We start from the raw sequence: 24,223 nt of genomic DNA, 5'->3' as shown, positions 1-24,223 counted from the left end.
CATTTTATATTCTTGTCTCCTTTGTCATAAATTAATTGCCCATATAAGTGAGGGTTCATTTCTGGGCTCTCTATTCTGTTCCATTGATGTATGTGTCTGTTTTTGTGCTAATACTGTTTTGATGACTGTAGCTTGAAATCAGGGGGAGTGTGATACCTCCAGCTCTGCTCTTCTTTCTCAAGATTGTTTTGGCTATTTGGGGTCTTTTGTATTTCCATACAAATTTTAGAATTATTTTTTCTAGTTCTGTGAAAAACGCCATTTTGTCTCTCTTTTGAACGCAGAAGAATTTAATCTCAGCTCTGAGTCCTGGTTTCCAATTCTGGGACAACAGGGAAATTTTCTCTTATTCCCTCATAGTAGTAAATGACCAATTGCTCCTGCTAACCCAGTGGTTCCCATCACATTCAAAGTAAAATCCACACTCCTTATCACAGCCTCTAAAAACCTTTGCTCCATCAAACCCCAGCCTACCTGTCCTACCTCTATGTCACTTACTCTCCCTCCCCCTCACTCTGCTACAGCTACATTAGGCATCAGTTTCTAAAACACATCGTTTGTTTCCACCGCGGGGCTTTGGCACCCTCAGTTCCTTCAGCCTGGAATTCTTTTCTCCCTCATGTTCCAGCAGTTGCCTCATTAGGTCTCAGTCTACTGAGTTCCTGCTTCAGAGAGGCCTCCTTAGACCGCTCATTCATATTTCTGAATGATGCCTTCTGTTTGTTCCACAGCATCATATTCAGGCGGCAGTGGTGGAAAGCATTATTTTTTTTTAATGTCCATCCTTTTGATAAAGCATGTAACAAAAAGAACATTTACTTGCAATCATATTCTACCATGTGAATATGTGATACTCTAATGTTAAAAAATCAAGTGTAAGTCTAGGAAGTTTTTAGACTATTTGAGATATATGAAACATAGTTATAGAGCTTTCCTGTTGGCGCAGTGGTTGAGAGTTCGCCTGCCAATGCAGGGGACGCAGGTTCGTGCCCCGATCCGGGAAGATCCCACATGCCACGGACCGGCTGGGCCCGTGAGCCATGGCCGCTGAGCCTGCGTGTCCAGAGCCTGTGCTCTGTAACGGGAGAGACCACGACCGTGAGAGGCCCGCGTACCGCAAAAACAAAACAAAACAAAAAAAACAACAAAAAAACCCCCCCATAATTATATAAATCTAATTCTTTGAGTTGAAATTTTCCATCATTTATTTATTTCCCCAAGTACAAAATCCTGAGCAATAGGATACCAAGTAATGAAATAACATGGCAGTGGCACAGTTTGCTTTTGAATACTGTTCGGGAGGCTACGGATTCATCTGAAGGTTTTTTGTTTTTTTCTTTCTGTAGTATCAACTATTTCATCAAGTATCTTGGCCGTAATATTCTATATGGTCTGGGGAGTCAGTGTCCAAACCTTTGGTAGTGACCCACGGATGAAGACGGCATAGAAGAGGCAACGTTGCCCCACTCCCTTCACTGTCTTATTCCTACAGCTGAAGTCAGTACGTGAAATTATCTTGTTGATATGTTTACGGTTTTTTTTGTCAGCCTCGTCTACAGGAGTGCATACTCGCTCCCAGAAAGCAGGATCTTTCCTGCCCGATCTACCGCAGTATCCCGCCCCTAGCAACACGCCCCTGGCACAGAGAAGACGCTCAGTGACTGTTACTGGAATAAGCGGACGCAGGAGTACTCAAGCCCCACCCTCCGACCCGTTGGGCCCGGATAGCGGTCCCCACTGGGGCGCCTCGGAAAGCGAAGCGTCCTACCAGGCAGTCTCCGTGGGACCCATGCGCGGTGGCCGCTGGGAAGTGTACTCGCGCGCCCGCCGCGGCCCGGCGGTTACGGGAGAAAGGCTCCGCATGCGCAGGCGCACTTCCGGCTTTGCCCCGCCGCTGCAGCCATTGTCCGGCCCAGGTGCGGCGAAGGCCGCCCCTCGGACTTCAGAGTTGCAGAGGACTGAACCGGCACCGGGGACTGGAGGAGCCGGCCCGAGCCCTGGGTGGGCCTGAGGTCTCGAAATCCGTAGTCCCCAGGAGGCGGTGATTCCGAGTGCGCGGGTTGGGGCGGCACCTCCCACGGGCTTTGCGCGTGTGCGTTCGGCCGCGCCCACCATCCTGCGGGTGGGACTGGGCGTGGCCGGAGGAGGGTGTCTAGGAGGCGGCGAGCGTTTAGTTTGGGGGAGGCAGGCTCAGCCAGGGCCCGCGCACCGCCCCACCTCTCTACCCTGGAGAAGTGGCTGCGGGGCGGAGGCGGGCCGGGCCTGGCGGGGCGCGGGCTGGTTGGCAGTTACAGCTGGCTGAGTGGGCCCTCTCCTCTCTCCCCAGACCCTGTCTAGGAGCCGGGCCCGGCGACGCAGGAATGGCCCCAAGGCCTCCGACGGCCAGGCCGCAGGTGAGCAGCCCGTTCCTACCCCGGGGCGTATTTGGAGTAGTCATTGTTCACTGCTTGAGCGACCTTCCTTTCTGGCTTGCTTGCCCCCTCGGAGCCTCCTAGCCTTGCAAAACCAAGGTGTCCAGAGCTGGGGGGAAAGGGCTTCCCCAAAGGAGGGCCGGTGGGGAGGAGGGGGACCAGGGCGGGGTGGTCTTGTGGGAGGAGTTAAGAGTGGATGTATTAGGAAGTGTCAGTGTTGAGAATCCTGAGGGCCAAGCCAATTCCTTGAACTCTGTCCGTTAGGAATCTAGAGGGTCGGGTGACAGAATAGAAAACTGTAGAGGGGAAAGTGACTGTGAGTGAAGGAGAGAGGAGCCCTAGCTTCTGACCCAGGGGCCATAGAGAGACCTTAAGGGACCAAAAAAGCCTGGTCTGGACTTGCCTAGGAAGAGCCTGGAGATGGGCTCTTCCCGGGCAAGGAGGAAAACAACAAGGGAGGACGTGTCCCGTAGCTTTACATGTTTTTTTCTGCTTTAACAGAGGTATAATAATGCACGTCCCCAGATGTCCGGCCTTCAGCTTAATTAACATAACGCTGATTTGTGAACCCATTTATTCTTGTGAGACAGGAGGCATTTTCTAGAAGCATTACAACTCTGAGCTTACCCATTGATTTACAGACTCTTATCAGTGAAAATATAACGAAGTTCAGATGGTATTTTAATCCACACTCTTTACAATTAAGGAAAAATCACAGATTCTAGTTGCTAGGGTGTGAGACAAATCAGGTAAAAATACCAATGTTCTTTAAAAGCAGTTCACAGTAAATTAAACACAGCATATAATGCCTTTATATTTTTTTACTTCTTGTTATATGTTTTTGTTTTACAGGGGTGAGCTTTAAGGAGTAAGACAAGTAACAGTACTAGAACAAAACAGTTGTTTTGTTTGAGGAGAGCCAGAGCAAATCACTGTCATCAGCACCTTTCCGTATAAAGTGTTTCCTCAGTAGGTTTTGAGAATTCAGATGACTTAACTCACTTAACACCTCATAGGGGTGTTGATCATTTCCGCAGCGTGGGGGTGGGAGTTGCCTTTTGATGTGAAAATGAATCTGTGTTCTGAACAGTGAACTTTAGGGACCTCTTTAAACTTCACTTTTAAAGCTGTGTTCCCAAAAGCACTCAGTTATATTCTCATGGAATGGCTGACGGTGTTCACTTGGGTTACCTGACTTAGGCTGCAGATGATGACTGGGGATGGAGGACAGGACAGAACAGAACACTGGCCCTACAAATGGGGCTTTTCAGGCAGAAATTTCCCTTTGTCAGTGGTTCCCCTTCGCTGAGCCTGGCCCTCAGAGGAATGCAAAAGATGAGCAGTTGAGTCATGTGACTACTTATCCAGGAAGTTAATTTAGTGGGGGAGGACAACCTCATGCAGAAGTATAGCACCAGAAAGGTGGTGTCAAGTGTTGCTGCAGAGATCCAGGGACTGCTGTGAGTGCAGAAGGGAGAGGAAATTCTGCCTGTGGGAAGAGTCAGTGGAGATTTCACCTTTGAATAGGGGCAGGGTCTGAGCCGGTGAAAATGAAGGGTGTGGGGGTAGAGCTGATTGACTGTGGGTCAGGGGTTGGGAGGCAAGAAGATGAGGGGCCTATATCCGAAACCATTGTCCTGTGTGACAGTGGGTGTGGGCTGCAGGCACTGCGTAGATGAGAATACAAGGGCGTTTGGACTTTTTTCTCTTTGGCCTTGGTAATCCATTCATTCATTCATACATTCATTCAGCAGATAGTCATTGAACCCCTATGAAGTGTTAAGACACTTTTCTAGGTGGTTGGTATACATTAGTGGACAAAATTTATAATGGTCTTTGCTCTCTTGGAGCTTACATCTTAGAAGGAAGAGGCAAGTAAGTAAGGAAATTGTATGATATCCTAGAAGGCATCAGTACCCTAGAAAAAAGATAAAAGGTAGGACTTCCCTGGTGGCGCAGTGGTTGAGAGTCCACCTGCTGATGCAGGGGACACGGGTTCGTGCCCCGATCCGGGAAGATCCCACATGCCGCGGAGCGGCTAGGCCTGTGGGCCATGGCTGGTGAGTCTGCGCGTCTCGAGCCTGTGCTCCGCGACGTGAGAGGCCCGTGTAACGCAAAAAAAAAAAAAAAAAAAAGATAAAAGGTAGAGAAGGATAAGGGGGATTGAGTAGGGAACTGGGCGCTTGTGGTAGGAGTGCTATTTATTTATTCATCATTTATGTCTGCTGCGTTGGGTCTTCGTGGCTGCATGCAGGCTTTCTGTAGTTGTGGCAAGCGGGGGTTACTCTTCATTGCGGTGCACGGGCTTCTCATTGCAGTGGCTTCTCTTGTTGTGGAGCATGGGCTCTAGGCATGCGGGCTTTCGTAGTTGCGGCGCCTGGGCTCTAGGGTACGTGGGCTTCAGTAGTTGCAGCACACGGGCTCAGTAGTTGTGGTGCACGGGCTTTGTTGCTCCACAGCATGTGGGATCTTCCTGGACCAGGGATCGAACCCATGTCCCCTGCATTGGCAGGCGTATTCTTAACCACTGGGCCACGAGGGAAGTCCAAGGAGTGCAATTTAAATAGGGTGGTCAGGGTAAGCCTTATCCTTATTGAGATGATACCATCTGAGCAGACTTGAAAGAAGTGTGGGAGTTAACAACATTCAGGTCTGGGGGAGAGTGTTCTGGGTAGAGGGAACAGTGGGATGTGTGTCTGGTGTATTCAAGGAGCTGCAAGGAGGCTATTGTAGCTTGAGCCAATGATTTTGAGCAGGGAACTGTACAGTTTCTTAGTTTTACAGATGGCTGTGAATGATGTGCAGGAGCAAGAGTTTGAAAGTTGGGACTCCTGTGGTTGAGACCTTCTCCCAGGGCTTAGCTAACGAATACCTAAAGTGGTCTCACAGTGGGAGGGGAATGGGAGCAGAGATGGGCCGGGCGGAATACCCCCAAAATCCTTGGGTTCTATGGATTGTTAGTAACTATAGCTGTGTAAACAACTATGCATTCTTTTTTTTGTTATATGTGTACTATGTTTTTAGTTAGGATTTTTTTTTTAAGAAGATGTTGGGGGTAGGAGTTTATTAATTTATTTATATTTATTTTTGCTGTGTTGGGTCTTCATTTCTGTGCGAGGGCTTTCTCCAGCTGTAGCAAGCAGGGGCCACTCCTCATCGCAGTGCGCGGGCCTCTCACCATTATGACCTCTCCTGTTGTGGAGCACAGGCTCCAGACGCACAGGCTCAGTAGCTGTGGCTCACGGGCCCAGTTGCTCCGCGGCATGTGGGATCCTCCCAGACCAGGGCTCGAACCTGTGTCCCCTGCATTAGCAGGCAGACCCTCAACCACTGCGCCACCAGGGAAGCCCTTAGTTAGGATTTTGAAAAGGTGTTTACCATTCTTTTTTTTTTTTTTTTTTAAGCATTCTTAAAAGTTGAAGCCACCAGAAACGTAAGAAATGGGGAAAGTTTTATAAGAAAAAGCTGCTTATGGAGACCAGGTTTCTTTGTGTTCTATCTTGAAGGGGAGGAAATGCAGAGGGACCAGGCCCTGGTCTCTATTGACTTCAGATCCCAAGAGAGCTCTGTGGTTCGGTCATCAGAATTGAACAGACCCAGCAAAAGCTGGCTCAGGTCACAAACTCAGATGAGATGCTCCAGGGAAACCAAGCCACTTGCTGAACCAGGTCAGGATGTTTGTGGCCAGGGATATTCAAGCTCCCTCCATACGGAGGTCCACTTTCTTAACCTCTTCCTGAGCTGACTGGTGTTGGTCTTTAAGCTTCAGCTCAGACCCTCCTTCCCTTGGGTAAGGTCAAGTGCCTCTCTTGTGCATTCCTGTAGCACCTATGTACACTTGTCATAGTAGTGTCTCATGCGTATGGAGTGGTGTGCTTACCCATCTGTCTCGTACTGGGCTTTCTGCTTTTCTAGAGAAGGGCCACCTGACTCCTTTCATCCTTTGCTCCAAAGTACACACACAGTAAGTGGGTGTCACATGAGCGAACATTAATAACCACTTAACCCCAGGCAGTGATTTTATACTTTCTGCATTTTCTGCTCGTCACATAGCAAAAATGTAATTTTTCCAGTTGCAGTGATGCTAATTTTCTGATAAAGCAATAGAGTGAAACAGTGTGACTTTCACTGTGCGCGGGCCTTCTCTAGTTGCAGCAAGCGGGAGCCACCCTTTGTTGCAGTGTGTGGCCTTCTCCTTGCAGTGGCTTCTCCTGTTGTAGAGCATGGGCTCCAGGCACATGGGCTTCAGAAGTTGTGGCATGTGGGCTCAGCAGTTGTGACTCATGGGCTGTAGAGTGCGGGCTTCAGTAGTTGTGGCACATGGGCTCAGTAGTTGAGGCACGCGGGCTTATTTGCCCCATGGCATGTGGGATCTTAGTTCCCCAACCAGGGATCGAACCTGGGTCCCCTGCATTGGAAGGCAAACTCTTAACCTCTGGACCACCAGGGAAGTCCCCTCAATTACAACATTTTAAATTTCATCTCATTTTTATGAGGATTTTTCTTTTGTTCTTTTAAATCACTTTTATGGTTGTATTATACTGCTTTGTATGATATACTAAAATTTATTTAACCATTTCTCAGAGGACATTTAGGTTGCTTCTGAAGTTTCTGCTATTACAAATAATACTGGGATAAAATCCCATTGGTTACAATAGATAATTAAAAAAAATTTTTTTTTACGAGAGAGATCTTTGGCAGGTTTTGATGGCATGCTTATCCTTAATTTGTAGAAACATTCAGATTGCTTTTCATCTTTTTCTGTCTTTTGAAAGAATTTGCCTATAAAACATTTCGATCCAGGATTTTTATAAAGAGGATGACTTGGGAACAGTTTTCTCTGTTTCTTCCTCAATTATTTTCTCTCCTTTTTTGTGTCAACATTGGTGATTTAGGATTTAAAAATTATCCACTTCACTAAGATCTTTCACATTTCTTAACACACTGCTGGGTATTTTACTGGTTTATCCCCTTATTTTAATTTTAATTTAATTTTAATTTTATCATTACTTTTTAATTTATTATTTATTTATTTATTTTTGGCTGTGTTGGGTCTTCGTCGCTGTGTGCGGGCTTTCTCTAGTTGTGGTGAGCGGGGGTTACTCTTCGTTGCGTTGTGCGGGCTTCTCACTGTGGTGGCTTTTCTTGTTGCAGAGCGCAGGCTCTAGGTGCACAGGCTTCAGTAGTTGTGGCACACGGACTTAGTTGCTCTGCGGCACGTGGGATCTTCCCGGACCAGGGATCGAACCCGTGTCCCCTGCATTGGCAGGTGGATTCTTAACCACTGTGCCACCAGGGAAGTCCCTCCCCTTATTTTTAAATTGACTTATTTTTTTATTTCTTCTTTTAGTATATTTGTCAGAGGTTTTTTTGTTCAGCCAGTATTTAAGAGGAGCCAGCTTTTAGATTTGGCTGTTAATGCCATCGTTTTGCCATTTGCCCCTACTATTTATAATCCAAGAATAGAATTCACTAATCTGTAATTTTTTTTTAATCCTCAAAATGACTCCTCATTTTCCTTTGGTAAGAATTACCCAGACTCTATTCATTCACTCAGCAGACATTTTTAGAATGCCTGCTCTGTGCCGGGTGGTATTCTTAACCAGGGTCACGCTTCAGAACCAGTCAGGAGAAGGTACCTGCTTCCTGTGGGGTGGCAGTAAGGCTTCAGTGAGAAAATTTAGCGAGGGGGTGCGTGCCCTGCGGTGAATGCTCAATAAATGTTAGTTGTTGCTTTTTTATAACGAATCATGTAAGGAGCTTTTAAATGTTGCCTGGTAGGGCCCTTCATGCATGGCCAGTTTTTCCAAATTGCCCCTGTGATTGTGGAAAATTCCAACATGCTTAGTTTTGGAAATACTGAAATGAAAAGGAGTTTGAGAAATTGTTGAGGGAGAAAAACATGAAAATATAGCTATAGTTCTGAAATTGAGATGTGGACCAAATACTAAAGGTGGCAGGGATCTGGAAAAGCTTCAGAAGGGAAGGGACCATTGAACTGGTTCTAGAAGGATGACTTGGAATTTATCCTGTAGAGCTGAGGGAAGAAAGTACATGATGGTCAGAATAGGATGTACAAAAGCAAGGAAACATGGAAGAGAATGATGTAATCAGGGCAAAGAGTCCACTTGTCAGAAGCATGGGGTGTGTGGCAGCAGGCAGAATTTAAGAGAAAGATGATTCTGTCACCTAGAGAGAATGGCCTGAGGTGGAGATCTGGAACAACCTAGAACAGTGTCGTCCAAAACAAGCATAAGCTACATGGATAATTTTAAATTTTCTAGTAGCCACAATGTAGAAAGAAACAGGGGAAGTTAATTTTAGTAATGCATACTATTTAACCTCATATAGCCAAAATCTTATCATTTCTACATGAATAAATATTTTAAAATTATTAATGAGATGTTTTATTTTTTTTTTGGTACTAAGTCTTTGAAATCCAGTGTTTTATACTGAACTGCACGTCCTAATTTGGACTAGCCACATTACTAGTGCTCAGTATTCACATGTGGCAAGTGGCTACCATATTAGACAACATAGATCTAGACCATTAGGCCATTGCCTGGCCCAATGGCATTGTTGGCAAGGGAGGATTTAAGCTGGGTTTGAAAGGTGAAGGGAAGGGACTGAATGTAGGAGACATTTTTGAGGCTGTTGGTGATTCTACGGCATAAAGGAAAAATGAAGAGTCAAGGGTAAGGTCCAGGTTTCCAGTTGGGATACTGTAGATGGTGATGCCATTAGCGTCAGTAGGGCATCTGTGTATGTGTGTGAAGGTTAACAGTAATCATGTTACTTCTCTCTGTACGCACTTGTTAGGGATGCTGTTAACTCTCAGCTTACCAAACTGTTATTGTCCAGTATCATAGAGCACCGAGTACTTGAGTGAAAATGCCACACTGTATCCCAGTAAATTTAGTGTATTCTAACTGGTTAAAATAACTTGGTCTTAGAGGGGGGTAGTTTTTATATTACTATAATTGTATATAACATAAAAATTAAATATTATATACAATAGTTAAATTAATAAATAAAAATGTTACATGTAGTATAAATACAGTATTTAAAAATATGTGATTTAAATAACTAGATTATTTTTACTCATTAGCTTCCAGGCTCTGGTTTTGAGCTTTGCAAAGTTGCAAAACTACAAAGTTTCCTGAGTTATAGTTTTAGGGGATTTCTCCTGCAGGGATGGTATATGCTAGAGTTGCAGGAGCGTGTCTTTTTATAGTTGGACATGTCCTTTCTGGATGTACTCTTTCACCCTTCTGCTCTTAAAACTCTTATTTCTTCAGTTCAGGGAATCCACGTTATAGATGAGAAAATTGGATCTCCAGGAGGTCTGTGATTTGCCCAAGGATATTACACACTTAACTTCTTAACTTAGTATGTGCTGTTTCCAGTTCTTTGCTTTGGGCTCCATCATTTGGCCAAGGTCCTCTTTATGTCAGCATGAGGAAGGGGAACATTTAATACTTCTTGTTAGTTTTTAAAAGGTGTTGATTATGAGGTCCAGTTAAATCTGGAAGAAGGGTAAGCAGTGTTTACAAGACATCACTGGATCATTTTATTACAGTCTGAGGTGTGACCTGCATTGGATGCCCTAAAGTTGATTTGATTCAGAGTGGCTAACTCACACCAAGGATCTCAGAGTACATTTTACCTATTTAATCTTGCAGACCACTGACTGTCCATTATGTACCAAAATGGTTCTGGCCAGTGGAGATTCGAAGGCGCCTGAGACAAGGTCTTGACCCTCTAGAAGCACAGTGAACAATAGGTAACAGTTGCCATAAGGTAGTGTCTTATGAGCTGTGCTGAAGAGAGGCCTAGGGAGGGGAGCTGGGGGGTGGGGGTTAGCCTAGACCTGGAGGTAGAAATGGAGCCCCTGAGGAGAGAACTTGACTGAGTCTTGGTGGGAGAGTGTTAGCAGGCAGAGGAGGGAAGGCCGAACATTTTGAAGCAGCACTTGCAGAAGAGAAAGAGATCTTTTTTTTCAAGGAGGTGTAAGTGTTCTGCACACTGAATCATGGTGTACAAGGGGAAGAGAAGCTAGAGCTGAGGCTGCAGAAATAAGGTGAGGACTAGGTTGGAAGAGCTCAGAAGCTCACACTAAGGAGTCTAGTTTTTAATCTCAAGGAAAATTTATTAAATATTTATGGAGCCCCCACTATGTGCCCAGCCTCTTGTAGCCAATGGAGATTCAGCCATAAAGAAAATAGGTAATATTCCTACTCTCCTGGAATTTACATTCTGCTGTAGGATGCAGACTGTAAACAAATAAAATATGACACGTCAGGTGTAAGGACTATGAAAAAGGAAAAGAACAGAGAGTGACAGTGCAAGGTTGCGGGGGGGGGCGCTGTTTTATATAGCGTGGTCGAGGATGTTGGCTCTGGTGAGGTGACGTTTGAACAAAAAGCGGAAGGAAGTGAGTGGGGAGCCACATGCCTATCTGCAGGAAGAGGCTTCCAAGTCAAGGAACAGGCAGAGTGAAGATCTCAAGGCAGAAGCATGTGTGGTACGTTCCAGGAGTTGTAAGGAGGGCAGGGTGAGTAAAGGTAAGAGAGCAGTAGGTTGGGGATGAGGTTCAAGATGAAGTCAGGGAGATAGTGGGGGGCCAGATTGTGAAGGGCTGTGTAGCTACTATCAAGACCTTGGCTTTTACTTGGGATGAATTGGGATGCCATTGGAGGCTTTTTTTGGGGGGGGGGGATGCCATTGGAGGCTTTTAAGCAAAGGAATGACTTGCTCTGAAAGGTTTTAACAAGATGAGTCTAGTAGTTATATGGAAGACAGACTTGGGAGGGGTGGGGCATGAGTGGAAAAGGAGAGACAAGGTAGGAGATAGTAGCAGTGGTCCAGGTAAGAGGTGATGGTGGCATGGACTAGGGTGAGGGCAGTAAGAATAGGGAAAAGTGGGAAGAAATTAAAGGTTTGTATGCATGATCAAATTTGTTTTAGAGAAGTGACTCTGATAGTACACAGGAAAGAGTTGGTGGAACCGTGAGTAGTAGAACAGAAGTTACTTGTCCTGCCAGGGCAAGAAATGAGTGGCCTGGACTAGACATTTGTTCTGGTTAGCACATTCTTTAACATTAGTTCAACCTATTTGGGGAAGCAGAATAAAGTCAGGAGGCCATGTGTTAAATACAGGGAACCAGTGAAGCAAAGGAATCCAGATTGGCTGCCAACTCTGTGTTCCTAAACCAAAGGGGCTGTAAGTTTAGAGGACAGAGTAGGAGTGGAAAGGTGTTACTTCTCACAGCCTAACTTAAAATGTCTGCTTTGGTCCAAACCTTTTCTCTGTTAGCCATGTGCATCCCAAATCCAGCCTCCCTTCTCTAACTTCTCAGTCCCTGGGCTGGATTCCCACTCTTTTTTCTCCCATCCTAATGGTACTTACCTCTTAAGGCCCAGTGCATAGCCCACCTTGAAGCTTCTCTCCTGTACCCAGTTTTCCCTGCCCAGAACACTGGTAGCACCCACTTTACTATGTATTGTCTCATATCGTGCTCTAATAAACAACACATTTTAAAATAAACTGAAACCTATTCAAGGACTGCAGTGTTTTTCTTTTGCATTTTTATTCTGCCATGGTGCATATGGTAAAGCCAGGCGCCTAGTAAATATCTAGTGTCTTTTTTTTTAGCATCTAGTATCATCTTACCTGGCACAGTCAGATCCCTGACCTCTGTCAGAAAAATCTGCCACGTTTCAACCCTTCTCTGTTCTTGTGGGGACACAGCCGCAGTGTTGAGCAGAAATGTGATATGGAGGAGGCACTGTTGTGTACGGATGCAATCATGCACCTCACCCAGTAGGAGATGGGGCCACTCTCCTTTTCTCTAAAATTCAGATCTCAGCTATCTCCTTAAGGCTCAACTCAGTCAGGAAACAGATATTTAGTGTTGGGTCAGGTACTTGCTAGACATTGGTATTCTAGAGTTTAAAAAAAAGGAAAAGTAGAGTCCCTGCTCTCACGATGCTCACCATCTAACTAGGAAAACAAGCATTAAGTAGATTATTAGGTCTATTTCAATTGTGGATGTGCAAAGTGGCTTAAAGCACATGATATGGGGATTGACCCTCCATTGGGGGATCAGAAAACCTCACTGAAGATCTGCTAACCTACACCCGAAGTATGGAATTAGCAAGGGAAAGACGGATGGGAGGGTGGAGAGAGAATTATATCTTCTAGGAAACAGAAGTCCAATTCAGCTATAGCTAAGCACATGGGAGGAGGGCATGGAATGAGGTAGAAACCTTCACGTAACTTTCCCTCACTGCTCCAGTGAACTCATGGCTCTGCTTTCAGTGTCTTTTCATGCTGATTGTCTTTACATACTTTATTATGTACTTCTTGAGGTAGAAATCTAACCAGGACCAAAGGAGATATTTCAAGTTGGGCATAGTGACAGGTGTCCCATGGCTTAACAAGGCCTGGTGAGGCAAGACAGAAATCAACCTGTGAGCATCAGAACTGACTATTCAGAGGCACGAGAGTCCTTAGCCAATTTCAGTGGGTGTTGAGGAAGAAGTGATTGGAGTGGAGTAAAGCATGAAAAAATCTTTGACCTAGAAATTCCAATTCTAGCTAGCTAGCCTACAGGAATTCTAATATATTTGCACAAAGAGTGTGTATTGCAGTGATGTTTGTAATAGCAAAATATTGGAACTAATCCAAATATCTAATAATAAGAACTGGTCGGGCTTCCCTGGTGGTGCAGTGGTTGAGAGTCCGCCTGCCAACGCAGGGGACACGGGTTCGTGCCCTGGTCCAGGAAGATCCCACATGCCGCGGAGCGGCTAGGCCTGTGAGCCATGGCCGCTGAGCCTGCGCGTCCGGAGCCTGTGCTCCGCAACGGGAGAGGCCACAACAGTGAGAGGCCCACGTACCGCAAAAAAAAAAAAAAAAAAAAAGAACTGGTCCATTTATTCATTCACCAAGTTTTTCTAAGCATCCACTATGTGCTGGGCATCGGTCTAGGCACTGGGGGGCATATAGCTGTGAATAAGATAGGTAAAGTCCTTATTCTCACGGGACTTGCAACTGGGGAGACAGAAAAGCTAACAAATCTCATAACGATTAGAAGTACAAGTGTCCTTTTTCAGCTGAATCTATTTGGTTCCTGAGTTAAGGTGGCAGGAATTTGGACAGTGAGCAATACCTGTTTTAGGAGAAAAATTAAGCATGGTAATATGATGCATAGTAAATTAGAAGGAGGTGCTAAGACACCTTTTCTGAGGCGGCGATCCTGGACCTGAGACCTAAACGTGGTTTAGGTTGACTGATTGTCAACCATGTCGCGATCCCAAGGCCCAGGGTGGGAACAGGCTTGATATATTCAGGGCAAGGTCAGCATGGCCAGAGCCCAGTGAGTGATGGGGGAGTTTGAATCTTGTTACTAGTACAGTGGGGTGCTATGGGTTTTAGGCAATGGGTGTCTTATGGTACAGCTGTACTCTGCGGTGCTATGAAGCAATTCAAAGAAATAAGGTGAAATTATACATAGCACTAAGGAAAGACTTCCAAGATACATAGCTAAATGTGAAAAGCAGAACGTAGAACAATTTATATGATATTTCACAAAACAAGACTGTGTGTGTGTGAAACATGGAAAGGGACTGTTAAGTGTATACACCAAACTGTTAACAATGGTTATTTGTAGGGAGTTTGTGTGGGATTGGTGATGGGGGTGAAGGAGGGCTGTCACTTTTTATTCCCTGCTGTATTTGGGTTTTGTAATGGGCAGTGAGGAATTGGTGATTGTATAGGAAAGGCTTGGCTTTGAAGGGAACAAGAAGAAAACTAGGCTTACAGGATTGCGGGACACATTGCCCCTCATGACTTTCCTGCCTGCCATATTAGATTCTCTATAAAATTGTGTAACAACTAGTATATTTAACCCAACATTGCCCCCTCAGGATATCACACGTGTGATCACCATTTGTGATAGACCCTACAGTAGGTTCCCAGTTTTGCCATGGGAACATTTGTGGGGTTGATCCCTACTTGAGCAGGAATGTGTTCCTACAGGAATCGGTGACATTTAAAGATGTGGCTGTGAACTTCACCCAGGAAGAATGGCACCACATGGATCCCGCTCAGAGGCGCTTGTACAGGGATGTGATGCTGGAGAACTATAGCCACTTGGTTTCTCTTGGTAAGGACCACATCTCATTGTCTATGTATTGGTGGGTCTTTCCTTTCTCAGTTGCTAAGGTTGTGGGACTCATAGTTTGGGTGACTGTGAGCAGAGTGTACAGGGTTAGAGCTTGTTCATCTTGCTGGGACCCAGCTTTATGGGTTTCTGAGCCTGCTCTTTAGGTAAAAGGTCTTTCTTTTGCAGAACTGGAAATAGGCCATTTGATTGCATGACTCCTCAAGTTGCACCATTTTTTCCCTTCAGAGTTCCTGAGGATCAAGGCCTAATACTGACTTGTAGAGGGTTCTTTGTCTACTTGCACAAACAACCAAATCTTGTGTATTTACCCATGAGCAGGATATCAAGTTTCCAAGCCAGAGGTGATCTTCAAATTGGAGCAAGGAGAAGAGCCATGGATAGCAGAGGGAGAAATCCAAAGACCTTTCTGTCCAGGTAAATGAGGGAGAATCAAGCATGTAGGACAATGGCACAGCTGAGGGAGAGGGAAGCACCTTCAGATTGCTGCCTTGGGAGCGCCTAGACCTGTAGAAGAGGTTGGACCATCTGGATGACACCTACCTGTATGTCTCCCTTCTCCATTAGGGTGTCTTGCTGCTGGTAGGTCTTGGAAGAAAAGGTACCTCTTTTTCCATTCTGAAAGTAGCCCTTTGTCCTACACTCAGAATACCATCTGTCCCTATCCTATATCCCTACTTCTGGATTATTTTCTCCTTTGGTGTCCTCAGTACCCCTTCATTATTTAGAGATCTCTTTTCTTACTCATTCAGACATTAATTGAACTTCCATATCTCCTCCTTGTTTTTTCTTGCTGCTTTCACTGTCGAATGCCCCAGACTTGCAGGAAATACCCATAACCTTGATTCTCCCTCCCTCCAGACTTCTTTCCCTGACTGCACTCCTGTACCACCTTTCTGGCGAGCAACACCATCCTCCTTCCGTCCTGCACTCCTGTCCATTTCCTCCCTCCACAGTTCCTGGAGTATCATCCTCTCCTGGTTTCCCCTCATTCAATGCTTCTTGGCTTTGGGTCTGTGGCTTTTCTTGCTTTTCCCTCTTAGTGAATCTACCTTAAGGAGCCTGCCTTCCGGCTTCCTCTCCTTTCTTTCTATATTACCTCCCTATAAAAGGGTGCCTGCCTTCTGGTAGTTGCAGCTCTTTATTGTGTGCTGTAGACTCAGAATCATCCTTACTTGTACCCTGGTCACTTTTATTTTCTTCTCACAGGACCCCTCCACTTGTAAGTCCCACAACGTTCTTATTAGAGGTGTAAGATCTAGATTAATCATCTTGCATCTCCAGTCAGCACATTTTGCTACATTGCCCATTATCCATTTCTCCCCTTGCCCATTAGAAATTACCAGGATTCCAGTCCCTCAGGCCAGACACCATAGTCAGTCTAGTCTTTTTCTTTCAACCCAAGTTATTTTCCTCCTTTGAGAAGTATCTTAGGTTTTCCTCCCTTTTAACTTGGACTGGTGACATCCTAAACCAAACCCCAGACTTAGATTATTATAATTCCCAGTTGAAATTGCTCACTGAATTTTATCTTTTTGTAATCCATACTGGATTTTTAAAATCATACTTTTATTGAGATATAATTCACATACCATAAAATTCACCCTTTTAAAGTGTACATTTCAGTGGTTGTTTTGGATATGTACAGAGTTGTGCAGCCATCACCACTATCTAAGCAGTACATGTTCAACACCCCAATAAGAAATCTTATACCCACTAGCAGTCACTTTCCATTCCCCATACCTCCCAGCTCCTGGCAACCATTAATCTACTTTTTATCTCTATGGATTTGCCTATTCTGGATATTTTCTATATATGGAATCATAATATGTAGCCCTTTGTGACTGGCTTCTTTCACTTAGCATAATGTTTCAAGGTTCATTCATGTTGTAGCATGTATTAGAACTTCATTCCTTTGTATTGCTGAGTAATATTTTATTGTATGGATATATCACATTTTGTTTATCTATTCATCACTTCATGGACCATATTGGATTTTAATGCTTTATCTTCCTAAACCAGCCACCTCTGAAAGAACTTTGCTATTACTCCCTGTACCTCATTATAGGAAGCAGAAACTCCCTTGATTTAAAGGTCCCCATCATCCCTTCCAGTATTATCTTTCTATTCCTGCTAAAAAAAGCTCCACCTAGTTTAAACTTTTTCTTGATGTTCTCTGTAAGTAGCATATAGTTTCCCTCATTAGATAATACTTCGTGCCTATCCAAAACCATCTATTCTTTAAGTTCAAGGTCTGTCTAATCCATAAAACTTAATATATGCTAATATATTTATTTGTTTCTTCCTTGATCACAAATACCATTTATATCATCTCTACCACACAAATTCAGATTTAATACGTGCTATCTGATGGGTTTTTTATTAAGTCATCAAAAGATTGAGTCTTGTTTTTATTCTTAGATTTTAAGCTCCTGGAGAGTCTATTTATTATATTTCTAAATATTTTCTATTTGTATTGCAGAGCATGTAGAAAGCAGTCAGAAAATTACTTGATTGATTGTTATGGAATCTTGCTGGGAGAGAACTTTCTCATTCATTCATTCCAACAAACATTTCTTGAATGTCCCACTGAGAAGGATTCTAAAAGGAGTACAAAGCATTCTCTGTCCTCAGAAATTTAGAATTGAGTCTTGTTCCAGGGTAAGGAATTTGGGAGTTTAGGGCTCCTTAGTTACTGGGTTTTTTTTTCCCCTCCTAATATTTTATTATGCAAATTTTCAAATATTTGAGAAGTTGAAAAAATTATACAGTGAACACCATATACCTACCACCATGGTGCTATAGTTGTTAACATGTTGTTATATTTGCTTTATCACTTCGTCATATCTCTTTGTCTGTCTATCTATTAATCTGTCTTACCTTTGATGCATTTCCTAGTGAGTTGCAGACATGAGTACATTTCACCCCTACATGCTTCAGCATGTATATCATTGGCTAGAGTTCAATATTTGTTCATAGTTCTTTTTTTTTAGAAAATATTATATACAGTGAAATATATACCTCTTATATATGTACCATCCATTTGATTTTGACAAGTGCATTCTCCCATCCAACCAAAACTTCTGTTGATATGGAACATCTCCATCATTCCAGAAACCTCCCTCCCCTTAGTTTTTAAAAGGTTACCTTTCTTAGAACCTAGACATTAATTAATTTTCTGCTATTAGTATTCTGAGGTTAAACAGAGGTTTAGAGATCGGTTTTTTAGGCAGATTAAAATAAATTGTTTTTGGTTAAGAGAGGTGATTAATGTAGAATCAGAACTCAAATAGACTAAAATCACAGCTCCGTGTGTAAGGGCAAGGATGATTTGCCTCCTGAAATAGTACTTTTTTTTCTCTCTGGGAAGTATAGCCCTTGATCTCGGGTTATGTCAAAGAATCATTTCAGTTAGATCACTGGCTGCAGATTTTCTCTGCAGGGTTTGAAGATCTGAAGCCTCAGAGGTGACTTTAAAGAAATTATGAAATGAATGTATTAGGAAGATAGATTCCGTGGCAGTTTGTAAAATGGACGGGAGGCATGGATAGCAGATAGGACTCTGCAAGACAGACCATGATCCTATTCCATTTGTATCTGTGCCTAACTCTCTCTTGCTCACCTGTTCCCTACTCCCTAACAAGCCCTCCTACATGGGCTTCCTCATTCTGGACTTATTCTTCTCTCTGGATCTGCAGTCTGCATTGTCACCTCTCTCCACTGTTCCTTTCTCCATTTTGGGTCTTCTCCTGAAGCTACAGGACTAATTTCAAAACAGAGTGATGTATAACATATCTCTTTCACTTCCTCATTCCTGTAGCAGTTTGTTTTAACAGGAGTGAATAGGGGACTTTTGCACTTTGGATTTCTTTCAGACTGGAGGACCAGGCCTGAAGCCAAATCTTCAAATCTGCAGCAGAGCATATCTGAAGTATCCCTTAGCACAGATGATCCCTCATGTACCACGTTAGAAGACACTTGGGATGTTAATGGCCAGTTAGAGAGGCACAAGGAAAACTGGAAGAGACATTTGGGGCCAGATGCATCCACCCAGAAGAAAATAATCACACCAGAGGAAGCTTGTGAGCAAAATAAATTTGTTGAAAATTCTAGATTGAACACAGACCTGGTTACACAACTGAACATTCCTCCAAGGTCTAATGAATGTGATACACTTGGGAGCAATTTGGGACATAATTCAGACTTACTCAGTCAGAATAATATCCTTGCAAAAAAGAAACCTTATAAATGTAATAAATGTAGAAAAGCCTTTATTCATAGGTCATCACTGACTAAACATGAGAAAACTCATAAAGGAGATGGAACTTTCCCCAACGGTACAGATCAGGGAATTTATCCTGGAAAGAAACACCATGAATGTACTGACTGTGGGAAAACCTTCCTCTGGAAGACACAACTTACTGAGCATCAGAGAATTCACACTGGGGAGAAACCCTTTGAATGTAATGTGTGTGGGAAGGCCTTCAGGCATAGCTCATCCCTTGGTCAGCATGAGAATGCTCATACTGGAGAGAAACCCTATCAGTGTAGTCTCTGTGGGAAAGCCTTCCAGCGCAGCTCCTCCCTTGTTCAACACCAGAGAATTCACACTGGAGAGAAACCATATCGATGTAATTTGTGTGGTAGGTCATTTAGGCATGGCACATCCCTCACTCAGCACGAGGTCACACATAGTGGAGAGAAACCCTTCCAATGTAAGGAATGTGGGAAAGCCTTTAGTCGGTGTTCTTCCCTTGTCCAGCATGAGAGGACTCACACAGGAGAGAAACCTTTTGAATGTAGCATATGTGGGAGGGCTTTTGGTCAGAGCCCTTCCCTTTATAAACATATGAGGATTCATAAGAGAGGCAAACCGTACCAAAGCAGTAACTACAGCATAGATTTCAAGAGCTCATCTCTTACTCAAGATGAAAACACTCTCACTGAAGTGAAATCCTATCATTGCAATGACTGTGGGGAAGACTTCAGTCACATTACAGACTTCTCTGACCATCAGAGGATCCACACTAGAGAAAACCCCTATGATTGTGAGCAGGCCTTTAGTCAACAATCTATTTCTCACCCTGGCGAGAAACCCTATCAATGTAATGTATGTGGGAAAGCTTTCAAAAGGAGTACGAGTTTCATAGAGCATCACAGAATTCATACTGGAGAAAAACCCTATGAATGTAATGAATGTGGAGAAGCCTTCAGTCGACGCTCATCACTGACTCAACATGAGAGAACCCACACTGGAGAGAAACCCTATGAATGTATCGACTGTGGTAAAGCCTTCAGTCAGAGTTCATCTCTCATTCAGCATGAGAGAACTCATACCGGAGAAAAACCCTATGAATGTAATGAATGTGGGCGAGCTTTCCGAAAGAAAACTAATCTGCATGATCATCAGAGAATCCATACTGGAGAAAAACCCTACGCTTGTAAGGAATGTGGGAAAAACTTCAGTCGAAGCTCAGCTCTTACTAAACATCAGAGAATTCATACACGAAATAAACTCTAGGAACCTTGACATTAGGGAATGTGCCAAAAGCTTTAGCTAAAATATTGTTCTTATTCAGTATCAGAGGATTCTTACTGGAGAGAAAGCTTGAGAATGTAATGAATTGTGTGTGTGTATGTGTGCACATTGTGTGTGGAGAAAGCTCTGTGCTAGTAGACAGTGTTTTTTTTAATAAAAGCCACATTCTCTGGGACTTCCCTGGTGGTCCAGTGGTTATAAGACTCCACGCTTCCAACTGCAGGGGCACAGGTTCGATCCCTAGTCGGTGAAGATCCTGCATGCCATGTGGTGCAGCCAAATAAGAGAAAAAAAAAAAAAAGGAAAAGAATAAATAAAAGCCACATTCTCAGATCTGATTACAGACGTGTGTAAAAACAACTACAAACATATAGCCTGTTAGAAATGGTATGCCTATATATTGGACTTTGTAAATTTTTTGAATATATGTTTGCAGGAGATCACCAACTTTCAACAATTTAACTTGTAACTCTCACTGTTTACAGCTTTTTTAAAAAATAAATAAAACTCTCATGGTAGTTACCAAAACTCATTTTTAAATTGCTTGACAGCTGCATTCAACTGCAGCTCTTACGTTAAATTTACCATGGAAACCAGTTTCACCTCCAGGAATTCACCATTCAAAGAATGAGATCAGCTGGTCCAACCGCTTCATTGTACAGATGAAGAAACTGAAAGCCAAAGATGTGAAGTGGTTGCACAGCATGATAACAGTTTATAGCTGCAAAGCTGGGTGGAAAATGCAGGTCTCCTGGATCTTTGGCCTCATAGTCTTGCCACTGAAAAGATATTTTGGAATTCAGGGCTTTAAAATAAGTTTTAAAATAAATCAGATGCACAAATATTTAATGAACGCTCAGGAGTTGAATACTTTGGGAATTCATAAAAGCATAAGAGGCAGCAAGACATATGCAAATTTGTCACACACTTATTTAAAGCAGCTTGTTGGAAGCTTACAAACCAAAATGTTAACAGAAATTGTAAACAGTTGAACTACTAATGACTTTTTTTCTTTTCCCAATATCATACTTCAGCTAAGGTATGTCAGTTTCATAGAATTAATAAGTCTTCCTACTGTGCTTTTCGTGATCCTCCCATGAAAAAGCACTGCCCCAAGCTTCCTGTATTGATTTGATCAATGGGAAAACAACACAAAACTAAGAGAAAAAAAGTTCCCCAAATTGGGCTTCCCTGGTGGCGCAGTGGTTGAGAGTCCGCCTGCCGATGCAGGAGACACGGGTTCTGTGCCCCGGTCCAGGAAGATCCCACATGCCGCGGAGCGGCTGGGCACGTGAGCCATGGCTGCTGAGCCTGTGCGTCCGGAGCCTGTGCTCTGCAACGGGAGAGGCCACAGCAGTGAGAGGCCCGTGTACCGCAAAAAAAAAAAAAATTCCTCAAATTAATTTTACTGTAGAGAAGTATAAATCCAATTATCCATTGCCATAAAATTTGCCTTTAAATCAGTTTAGGCAATCATCATGTAGTGGGTCATTTTGTGTGCCAAGGAAATTTTCACCATTAAAAAATTAACTTTTATGGCTCTGTGGTGACTTTCCATCAGTAAAGCGTGAGGTAAGCTTCAATAGCCCACTCTAATCCTTAATATCCCCTAAAGCCTCCCATGGCTTATTCTAAAGGAATTTCCAGAATCTTTGTTCGTTCATTGGCACCAGTAGTGCAGAGAAATTTGGAAGCAACTGTAGAAATTGACCCTTTTCATGAAAGAGCCTCTGTTCCCCCCAAGATAAGCAAATGTTCCTGCCCTAATGATGAATCCTGGGGAGGAGTGATATGGGGTGGTGTTGATGGTGAACCTTTCCTACTGGCTTCTTTGCATGCCAGGTGGGAGGATCCATCATTTTTGTCTCATTCTGGACAACATGAGGCAGCTCCCAAACATCCTTTGTAATTCTCTGCTGGAAAAATGTGCCTGGGGCCTGAAATGTGGGAAGTCCAGCCCAGTGAGTTTGTAGTATGTGGAGCAAGATGGGATGCTCTATAGCAGATCTGCCCTTCCGAGACTTTAACCATTCAAAAATACCTTGTTTATGATGTTCCACGCTTAGCATACGCCACAATGCCAAGACCGTGCCTGTGTTGTCTGATACATAGTTTGACAATGGGCAATTCTACTCGGAACCTCCTCTACTGATTGGCTAGGATGCCTATCAGGAACTCATTTTTCTGTTGATTGTTTGGGGATCCCCATAGTGGACTGTTTGCAAGAATGGCATGAATTGTAACCAGTTGAGTGCTACGCAGCTGTTGTGGAAGTTTATAAAGACTTAGTTCCAGAAGACCTAAAGGAGACCACTGGTTTGTGTGTGCAGCCTGGCCTAGATCCAACCAGTCTCTGAATCTCAGCATATCATCATTGGCAGGGAGGGCGCCCAGGATGTATGTATGGCTGATTGAGCAGAGGATTCTCTAGTCCCAGCAACCATGCACCATGCACTTAATGAACACCCAGCTTCTAGGCCATATGAAATACATCCTTGTAACATTGTTGTATTATTTCAATAAATAGCCTTCTTAGTTGAATGGGAGTCAGTTTGTCTTTTTCCATTTTCAGAACTTGGCTAAGATTAAAGAGTGGTGCATCAAGGAAGAGGGATTAACTGCTAAACTCATCACAGCCAGGTGAGTTAATAGCATTTATTGATTGCTTACTACTTGAAAGACATTGTGCTAAGTACTATATAGCCATCATTTCATTTAATCCTTACAGGTTCCCTAATAGGTCTTGTGGTGTCTTGTCTTTGCCCAACTTTTTCCCCACTCTTCCTCTTGTAACAATCCCTGCTGTACTGACCACAGGAACACGAGTCAGGACATCCTGGGGCTCAATGATAGTTCCAGGAACAATTGAGCCAATCAGAGTCCTTTGACAGAATTTTTTCAAAATAGACTTAGCAAGGATACTTTAATTTGAGGTTGCTAGGCTGGTAAGGTGAAGGCCTAAAGTTGCCTGGAGCCTGATTCCTTACCAGAGCGGGGAGGTCTGTTGTAGCAGGAGAGGATGCAGCCGCCATGATGGTGTTCTCATTTCTCATTCCTGAGGTCCTTGGACTGGGCTCAATTTCTGAAGCTCTTCTGGGATTCAGTGGGCTCCCCACTATCAGTTGAATGAGTCCCCCTTTCTTATATTTCTGTTGCTTGCATTAAAGAAACTTAATGCATGTATTATATCTTTGTTTTATAATGGGGAGAAAAACCCAGAGAAGTAAAGTACTGCCCATGGCAGATTCAGACTTGGAACCCAGAACTGCCTGGCTGCAAAGGCAGAGCTCTTAACCTCTAAATTTCATGTCTCCAGAGCCATGCTATGTTCAAAGAGATGCATGTAACACAGTGTCGTTTGGGGGTGAATGGATGAAGGGATATGGTGATAGGTTAGACGGGAGACCAAGTGGAAGCAAAATGATGAAGGGCCTTGGAATGTTTTTCTTGACTGTTTCAGTAAATTAAGTCCCCCAGATTCACCCACACCCTCACACTTTAATATATAAGTTATTTGCATTTGCCTAAATCTTGTCTCATCCTTAAATAAAAAACTTTCTTACAAATATTTTTCATGTTGCTACACAGTCTCATGATCCCATTAACAAACTCCCTACTGTTGCAATAATATTTGGATAGTTTGGGGCATTGGTTTTATAATGACATTGAATACTTTCACCTTTTTAAGCACCCCCACTTTTTTTTTCTATAGAATTTTTTCTTAAAATATCCAGAATGAGATAAATATCCAAAATGGGATTACTGGGTCAGCATGTATAGGTAAGTATAACCAGGTGTGAGATTCATGCAAGAATAAACTAGTTACAATAGTGCAGGAGTAATAGCTTCCAAATTGCAAAAGGGAAACAAGAGAAAACCAGTGTCCTACTCCTGGTGCCTGGGTGTATGTGGGGAAGGGCCCCAAGGTAGGCACTGTGTCTGCCAGAGCATCTAGCACTTCTCTGTGCCAGCATGGATAATAAAACAATTCTGCAGTTATTAGGCATATTGATGCTGGTGATGCTTGGTTCTTTATAGCTGCAGTGGGCTTTTATAAATACTGAAATAGTTAATTCCTACCTGTT

At 43.5% G+C, this 24,223-nt stretch overlaps 1 protein-coding gene across 6 annotated transcripts; it reads left to right on the top strand.

The window, feature by feature from the left end:
* The first annotated feature begins 1,838 nt into the window (after positions 1–1,838).
* On the top strand, positions 1,839–24,144 carry ZFP90 (ZFP90 zinc finger protein). Of its 6 annotated transcripts, XM_027119483.1 has the most exons (6): positions 2,078–2,393; positions 14,455–14,581; positions 14,921–15,016; positions 17,082–17,260; positions 22,711–22,778; positions 23,851–24,144. In XM_027119483.1, the coding sequence occupies exons 1-4, from the start codon at positions 2,361–2,363 to the stop codon at positions 17,111–17,113; spliced, it is 288 nt and encodes a 95-aa protein (XP_026975284.1). In that variant the 5' UTR covers positions 2,078–2,360; the 3' UTR covers positions 17,114–17,260; positions 22,711–22,778; positions 23,851–24,144. The 6 variants fall into 6 exon arrangements, with proteins under 6 accessions (XP_026975281.1, XP_026975280.1, XP_026975282.1 ...); XM_027119480.1 differs by lacking the exons at positions 17,082–17,260; positions 22,711–22,778; positions 23,851–24,144 and adding exons at positions 1,839–2,012; positions 18,475–20,656 and having other exon boundaries at positions 2,327–2,393; XM_027119479.1 differs by lacking the exons at positions 17,082–17,260; positions 22,711–22,778; positions 23,851–24,144 and adding exons at positions 1,840–2,051; positions 18,475–20,656 and having other exon boundaries at positions 2,327–2,393.
* The last annotated feature ends 79 nt before the right edge of the window (positions 24,145–24,223 follow it).

The sequence above is a fragment of the Aethalodelphis obliquidens genome, unplaced genomic scaffold (genome assembly GCF_003676395.1).
Source record: "Aethalodelphis obliquidens isolate GAN/ISIS:26980383/991018 unplaced genomic scaffold, ASM367639v1 scaffold20, whole genome shotgun sequence".
In the NCBI taxonomy this organism is placed as follows: Eukaryota; Metazoa; Chordata; class Mammalia; order Artiodactyla; family Delphinidae; genus Aethalodelphis; species Aethalodelphis obliquidens.
This window is presented reverse-complemented; position numbering and strand designations above follow the sequence as displayed.